General features: G+C 46.5%; 1 protein-coding gene across 6 annotated transcripts in view; it reads left to right on the forward strand.

The window, feature by feature from the left end:
- Positions 1-8,125, forward strand: part of LOC106586816 (neuronal membrane glycoprotein M6-b) — a 63,342-nt gene that overhangs the window by 35,209 nt on the left and 20,008 nt on the right. For 2 of the 6 annotated variants that reach the window (XR_001324254.2, XM_014174495.2), the window contains exon 1: positions 3,138-3,496. The exons of 2 other annotated variants lie outside the window; for them this stretch is intronic. Coding sequence is in view for 3 of the 4 variants with exons in the window: in XM_014174495.2 (XP_014029970.1) it covers positions 3,433-3,496 (64 nt within the window). In the remaining variant the exon portion in view is untranslated. Of the gene's footprint in view, positions 1-3,137; positions 3,497-8,125 lie in introns of those variants that run through there. 2 more of the 6 variants (XM_014174496.2, XM_014174498.2) reach the window with 2 other exon arrangements.

An 8,125-nucleotide genomic window follows, 5' to 3' on the forward strand; every position in this document is an offset into this window, starting at 1 on the left:
ATCTATGTCTCTCTGTTTCTATCTATGTCTCTCTGTTTCTATCTGTCCCTCTGTTTCTATCTATGTCTCTCTGTTTCTATCTGTCCCTCTGTTTCTATCTGTCCCTCTGTTTCTATCTATGTCTCTATGTCTCTCTGTTTCTATCTGTCCCTCTGTTTCTATCTCTATCTGTCCCTCTGTTTCTATCTATGTCTCTCTGTTTCTATCTGTCCCTCTGTTTCTATCTCTATCTGTCACTTTGTTTCTATCTATGTCTCTCTGTTTCTATCTGTCCCTCTGTTTCTATCTCTATCTGTCACTTTGTTTCTATCTATGTCTCTCTGTTTCTATCTGTCCCTCTGTTTCTATCTGTCCCTCTGTTTCTATCTCTATCTGTCCCTCTGTTTCTATCTCTATCTGTCCCTCTGTTTCTATCTCTATATGTCCATCTGTTTCTATCTATGTCTCTCTGTTTCTATCTGTCCCTCTGTTTCTATCTATGTCTCTCTGTTTCTATCTGTCCCTCTGTTTCTATCTGTCCCTCTGTTTCTATCTATGTCTCTATGTCTCTCTATCTCTATCTGTCCCTCTGTTTCTATCTCCATCTGTCCCTCTGTTTCTATCTCTATCTGTCCCTCTGTTTCTATCTGTCCCTCTGTTTCTATCTATGTCCCTCTGTTTCTATCTCTATCTGTCCCTCTGTTTCTATCTGTCCCTCTGTTTCTATCTATGTCCCTCTGTTTCTATCTCTATCTGTCCCTCTGTTTCTATCTCTATCTGTCCCTCTGTTTCTATCTATGTCCCTCTGTTTCTATCTGTCCCTCTGTTTCTATCTATGTCTCTCTGTTTCTATCTGTCCCTCTGTTTCTATCTGTCCCTCTGTTTCTATCTGTCTCTCTGTTTCTATCTGTCCCTCTGTTTCTATCTGTCCCTCTGTTTCTATCTCTATCTGTCCCTCTGTTTCTATCTCTATCTGTACCTCTGTTTCTATCTCTATCTGTCCCTCTGTTTCTATCTCTATCTGTCCCTCTGATTCTATCTCTATCTGTCCCTCTGTTTCTATTTGTCCCTCTGTTTCTATCTGTCCCTCTGTTTCTATCTGTCCCTCTGTTTCTATCTGTCCCTCTGTTTCTATCTCTATCTGTCCCTCTGTTTCTATCTCTATCTATGTCCCTCTGTTTCTACCTCTATCTGTCTCTTTGTTTCTATCTCTATCTGTCCCTCTGATTCTATTTGTCCCTCTGTTTCGATCTGTCCCTCTGTTTCTATCTCTCTCTATCTCTATCTGTCCCTCTGTTTCTATCTGTCTCTATCTCTATCTGTCCCTCTATCTGTCCCTTTGTTTCTATCTCTATCTGTCCCTCTGTTTCTATCTATGTCCCTCTGTTTCTATCTCTATCTGTCCCTCTGTTTCTATCTGTCCCTCTGTTTCTACCTCTATCTGTCTCTTTGTTTCTATCTCTATCTGTCCCTCTGATTCTATTTGTCCCTCTGTTTCGATCTGTCCCTCTGTTTCTATCTCTCTCTATCTCTATCTGTCCCTCTGTTTCTATCTGTCTCTATCTCTATCTGTCCCTCTATCTGTCCCTTTGTTTCTATCTCTATCTGTCTCTTTGTTTCTATCTCTATCTGTCCATCTATTTCTCTGCAGACTCTATTTCTCCCTCATCATTTCAGGCGTCTTTTTTTCATACTCTCCCTCACCTCTCTCTGTCTCCTTCTATTTCCCAATGTCTCTACCATTCTCATGTTCTTTATTTCTCTTTTGTCCATTCTCTCCCCGTGTTTTTCTCTTTCACCCGTACAAACATTGGAGAGCCTCCTTTTTCTTGTTCAGAGGAGAGGTATCATACCCCTTTTCTTGTGTCCTTTTATGTGGGAGTTGGAAGTCACCAGAGGGAGGGGAGACCGTTGTCAGAGGTTGTTGCCATGGGAGCAGGGGGCATATGGTGCCAGTCAGAATATAAAGGGGCTGCCCCCCCCCCCACCAAACTCACCCCTCCCCCTCCCACTCCCGCCCTGCAAATGTGGTTGGATGAGTGGGTGGTGATTGTGTGCTGACATGCATTCGCCCCCGTTCCCTCCCATTCTCATCAAATCTACCCCGTTCTCTCCCATTCTCATCCATTCTACCCCGTTCTCTCCCATTCTCATCCATTCTACCCCGTTCTCCCCCATTCTCATCCATTCTACCCCGTTCTCTCCCATTCTCATCCATTCTACCCCGTTCTCTCCCATTCTCATCCATTCCACCCCGTTCTCTCCCATTCTCATCAATTCTACCCCGTTCTCTCCCATTCTCATCCATTCTACCCCGTTCTCTCCCATTCTCATCCATTCGACCCCGTTCTCTCCCATTCTCATCCATTCTACCCCGTTCTCTCCCATTCTCATCCATTCTACCCCGTTCTCCCCAATTCTCCCTTATTCTCCCCAATTCTACACCATTCTCCCTTAATCTCCCCCATTCTCCCCCATTTCTCCTTATTCTCCCCCATATTCTCGCCCATCCCCCTTGTTCTCACCCATTCTCCTTTATTCTCCCCATTCCACCTTATTCTCCCCCATTCTCCCCCATTGTCCCTTATTCTGCCCCATTCTCCCCCATTTTTCCTTATTCTCCCCCATTCTCCCCCATTCCACCATTCTCGCAAAATTCCCACTTATTCTCCCCCATTATCCCCCTTATTATCCTCATTCCCCCTTATTCTCCCCCATTCTCACTCATTCTTCCTTATTCTCCCCCATTCCCCCTTATTCTCCCCCATTCTCACTCATTCCCCCTTATTCTCCCCCTTATTCGCCCCCATTCTCCCCCATTCCCCCTTATTCTCCCCCATTCCCCCTTATTCTCCCCCATTCTCCCCCAGCACCACACAACACTGAGTGAGGCGTTCATTCTTTCATTCAGTGAAGCCCCCAGCAGCCAAAGGAGGGGGTCCCTACTCTCTCCCACACACATCCCCTCCTGTGATGGAACCTGACCATTCTACCAGGCAGGGCTGGCAGACAGGTAGGCAGGCCCCCGGATTGTCATTCATGGTGCGCCTCCCTTAGCCCCAGACGCCTCCAAGGAGGGAGTGTCTGTGGGGGGCACGCATGGGGGTCAAGGCGATGTGTGGTGTGAGGGGGGTGTGTGGTTGATGGGACAAGTGGATCCATAGCTACCCAGTCTGAGTGCCCAAACAGTCAGTCAGTGCAAATAAAGCAGACCTAGAATATTTCCTGGGAAAGGAGGATTTCAAGTGATGTATGGTGGAGCATAAGGTTAGCTGGCAGCGTTGTTTCTGGAGCTGTGCTTTAGTCAGTCGGGGCAGCACGAGAGAGGGAGAGAGAGAGAGAGGAAGAGAGGAAGAGAGAAAGAGAGGAAGAGAAGAGCGAGCGAGCGAGGGAGATATAGGAGAGAATTCTGCTGAAAGGAAGCATTTTTAGTGGATGGGATAAAACACAACCATGGAAACTACATCAGAAGAGAACCGAGAGCAGAGCCAGGAGGAAAAAGGTACCAGAATCAACAGTAAGAATGGACTCCTATAGTTCTTTTCACTGCCTGGTTTACTGGGGCTTTAGTCTACTTCAGGCTGCTTGGGTTCACACCACACAATAGCAGGGTAGACTCTGCTCAGTGGGAGTTCCATTCACACATTCACTGTCTCATCTCTCTCTCGCTTTAAGAAATTACCATTTCTCTCTGATGTCACTTGTTTTCTTCATTCAGTGCAGAGGACGGTGTGGTGTGTGGCTTTGTAATGGTTGTGTGTGGCTTTGTAATGGTTGTGTGTGGCTTTGTAATGGTTGTGTGTGGCTTTGTAATGGTTGTGTGTGGCTTTGTAATGGTTGTGTGTTGCTTTGTAATGGTTGTGTGTTGCTTTGTAATTGTTGTGTGTTGCTTTGTAATGGTTGTGTGTTGCTTTGTTATGGTTGTGTGTTGCTTTGTAATGGTTGTGTGTTGCTTTGTAATGGTTGTGTGTTGCTTTGTAATGGTTGTGTGTGTCTTTGTAATGGTTGTGTGTGTCTTTGTAATGGTTGTGTGTGGCTTTGTAATGGTTGTGTGTTGCTTTGTAATGGTTGTGTGTTGCTTTGTAATGGTTGTGTGTTGCTTTGTAATGGTTGTGTGTGGCTTTGTAATGGTTGTGTGTGGCTTTGTAATGGTTGTGTGTTGCTTTGTAATGGTTGTGTGTTGCTTTGTAATGGTTGTGTGTTGCTTTGTAATGGTTGTGTGTGTCTTTGTAATGGTTGTGTGTTGCTTTGTAATGGTTGTGTGTTGCTTTGTAATGGTTGTGTGTTGCTTTGTAATGGTTGTGTGTTGCTTTGTAATGGTTGACATTTCTGGTGCACATTGCACAGTATGTGGAATATGAATAATGTTGAAAGGCTGTTGCAAGTGTATTGGGAAGGCTTTGATTGCTTGTGCATGAGGCCTCGTTAGTTTTCTGTCGGTTGTCTTCGGCTCAGTCTGTGGAGGATGATAGATGTCATGTTGTGGTTGCCACTGGCGATGTTGGTCCTCTTATTGAGGACATATTTCACACCTCATCATTATTACTCCTGCTGTATGTGTTGGTATGTTATCGGTGGGTCGCTGGTAATGAGGTTGGTAAGAGAGGGAGTGGGTGTGTGTCTGTGTGTGTGTGTGTGTGTGTGTGCGTGCGTGCGTGCGTGTGTGTGAGAAAGAGGGTGAGGTGGATCAAGACATAGAGACATCATCAACCCCATACACAGCGCTACAGATCAGTCACTGATCTGTCAACAACACACACACACACACACACACACACACACACACACACACGCAGGCACAGACCGCATAGACACACACACACACACACACACATATACAAACAACGATAGACATTCTCACACACACACACACAACCAGTTCTTCAGGAAGCAGCCAATGCAGGACAGGGATATCTAGATTTTTCTCTCCTAAAAGGCCATTGTTTCATATCAAAGAAAACTCCTGATTTGTGTTTTTATGTAATTGTAGGGGAGAGTGGGGTAAGTTGAGAAAAAAAATTACATTCAGAATCACTCTTTCAAGGGAAATATAATATTATTTTTAACAAAGATATCTACATATATTTCAGGATGTTGTGTATCCTTGGAAATAATCAGAATTCATGTAAACATTACAGTTTTGGTCTCAAATACCCTGGTATTTGGGTAAGTTGAGACGGGGTAAATTAAGCCGCCTACAAATTTCTGTCCTAAATGAAATATTACCAAACACAAATCAACACAATCACAATTTTTGTCTTTTAGTAATTTTTTAAAGCATATTTTAACAGAGACTTAACACCTAACAAACACTTTGTATTTATTTGGTTTACTTTTAACATAGGCCAGGCCTAGGATGACCACATTTAAAATACCCAAATGCAACACAACAGGAGGATTCTGCGGGATAGTGATTTTGGATGATTTTGCGGGACAGTGATTTTGGATGATTTTGCGGGATAGTGATTTTGGATGATTTTGCGGGATAGTGTAGCTTACATGTAGTTTACATCTCGTCTTGCGCTGCGCAAAATATCCTATCTCAACAACCATTGCAGAAGTGTTTAATACAATCAGTACCACATCCTTCAAATTAGTGGATTTGGCTACTTCAGCCATACCTGTTGCTTACAGGTAAATAAAATCAAGCACACAGCCAATCAATCTCCATAGACAAACATTGGCAGTAGAATGGCCTTACTGAAGAGCTCAGTGACTTTCAACAAGGCATCGTCATAGGATGCCACCTTTCCAACAAGTCAGTTTGTCAAATTTCTGCCCTGCTACAGCTACCCTGGTCAACTGTAAGTGCTGTTATTGTGAAGTGAAAACGTCTAGGAGCAACAATGGCTCAGCCGCGAAGTGGTAGACCACACAAGCTCACAGAATGGGACAGGATGGAGTGCTGAAGCGCGTAGCGCGTAAAAATAGTCTATCCTCGTTTGCAACGCTCACTACCAAGTTCCAAACTGCCTCTGGAAACAACTTCAGCACAAGGACTGTTCATCGGGTTACATAAGCCAGCATAAAATGCTCAGTGTTGCTCAGGTCTGCTCTGGTTTGCTCAGTGTTCCTCAGTGTTGCTCAGGTCTGCTCTGGTTTGCTCAGTGTTCCTCAGTGTTGCTCAGGTCTGCTCTGGTCTGCTCAGTGTTCCTCAGTGTTGCTCAGGTCTGCTTAGTGTTGCTCAGTGTTGCAAAAGTCTGCTCAGTGTTGCTCAGGTCTGCTCAGGTCTGCTCTGGTCTGCTCAGTGTTCCTCAGTGTTGCTCAGGTCTGCTCTGGTCTGCTCAGTGTTCCTCAGTGTTGCTCAGGTCTGCTCTGGTCTGCTCAGTGTTGCAAAAGTCTGCTCAGTGTTGCTCAGGTCTGCTCAGTGTTCCTCAGGTCTGCTCAGTGTTGCTCAGTGTTGCTCAGGTCTGCTCAGTGTTCCTCAGGTCTGCTCTGGTCTGCTCAGTGTTGCTCAGTGTTGCTCAGTGTTGCTCAGGTCTGCTCAGTGTTGATCAGTGTTGCTCAGGTCTGCTCAGTGTTGCTCAGTGTTCCTCAGTGTTCCTCAGGTCTGCTCAGTGTTCCTCAGTGTTGCTCAGGTCTGCTCTGGACTGCTCAGTGTTGCTCACTGTTGCTCAGGTCTGCTCAGTGTTCCTCAGGTCTGCTCTGGTCTGCTCAGTGTTTCTCACTGTTTCTCAGTGTTTCTCAGTGTTGCTCAGTGTTCCTCAGTGTTGCTCAGGTCTGCTCAGTGTTCCCCAGTGTTGCTCAGGTCTGCTCTGGTCTGCTCAGTGTTGCTCAGGTCTGCTCAGTGTTCCTCAGGTCTGCTATGGTCTGCTCAGTGTTGCTCAGGTCTGCTCAGGTCTGCTCAGTGTTGCTCAGTGTTGCTCAGTGTTCCTCAGGTCTGCTCTGGTCTGCTCAGTGTTGCTCAGTGTTCCTCAGGTCTGCTCTGGTCTGCTCAGTGTTGCTCAGTGTTGTGCAGAGTTGCTCAGATCTGCTCAGTGTTCCTCAGGTCTGCTCTGGTCTGCTCAGTGTTGCTCAGTGTTGCTCAGTGTTGCTCAGTGTTCTTCAGTGTTCGTCAGTGTTGCTCAGGTCTGCTCAGTGTTGCTCAGTGTTGCTCAGTGTTGCTCAGGTCTGCTCTGGTCTGCTCAGTGTTGCTCAGTGTTGCTCAGGTCTGCTCAGTGTTCCTCAGTGTTGCTCAGTGTTGCTCAGGTCTGCTCAGTGTTGCTCAGTGTTTCTCAGGTCTGCTCAGTGTTGCTCAGTGTTGCTCAGGTCTGCTCAGTGTTCCTCAGTGTTGCTCAGGTCTGCTCAGTGTTGCTCAGTGTTGCTCAGTGTTGCTCAGTGTTCCTCAATGTTGCTCAGGTCTGCTCTGGTCTGCTCAGTGTTACTCAGTGTTGCTCAGATCTGCTCTGGTCTGCTCAGTGTTCCTCAGTGTTCCTCAGTGTTCCTCAGTGTTCCTCAGTGTTCCTCAGTGTTGCTCAGTGTTCCTCAGTGTTCCTCAGTGTTGCTCAGTGTTCCTCAGGTCTGCTCAGTGTTGCTCAGTGTTGCTCAGTGTTGCTCAGGTCTGCTCAGTGTTCCTCAGTGTTCCTCAGTGTTGCTCAGTGTTGCTCAGGTCTGCTCTGGTCTGCTCTGGTCTGCTCAGTGTTGCTCAGTGTTGCTCAGGTCTGCTCAGTGTTCCTCAGTGTTGCTCAGTGTTGCTCAGGTCTGCTCAGTGTTCCTCAGGTCTGCTCTGGTCTGCTCAGTGTTGCTCAGTGTTGCTCAGGTCTGCTCAGTGTTCCTCAGTGTTGCTCAGGTCTGCTCAGTGTTGCTCAGTGTTGCTCAGTGTTCCTCAATGTTGCTCAGGTCTGCTCTGGTCTGCTCAGTGTTCCTCAGTGTTCCTCAGTGTTCCTCAGTGTTCCTCAGTGTTCCTCAGTGTTGCTCAGGTCTGCTCAGTGTTGCTCGGTGTTGCTCAGTGTTGCTTAGTGTTCCTCAGTGTTGCTCAGGTCTGCTCAGTGTTGCTCAGGTCTGCTCAGTGTTCCTCAGTGTTGCTCAGTGTTGCTCAGGTCTGCTCAGTGTTGCTCAGTGTTGCTCAGTGTTGCTCAGTGTTGCTCAGGTCTGCTCTGGTCTGCTCAGTGTTGTTCAGGTCTGCTCAATGTTGCTCAGTGTTGCTCAGGTGTACTCAGTGTTGCTC

Source organism: Salmo salar, chromosome ssa25, assembly GCF_905237065.1.
Source record: "Salmo salar chromosome ssa25, Ssal_v3.1, whole genome shotgun sequence".
Classification (NCBI taxonomy): Eukaryota; Metazoa; Chordata; class Actinopteri; order Salmoniformes; family Salmonidae; genus Salmo; species Salmo salar.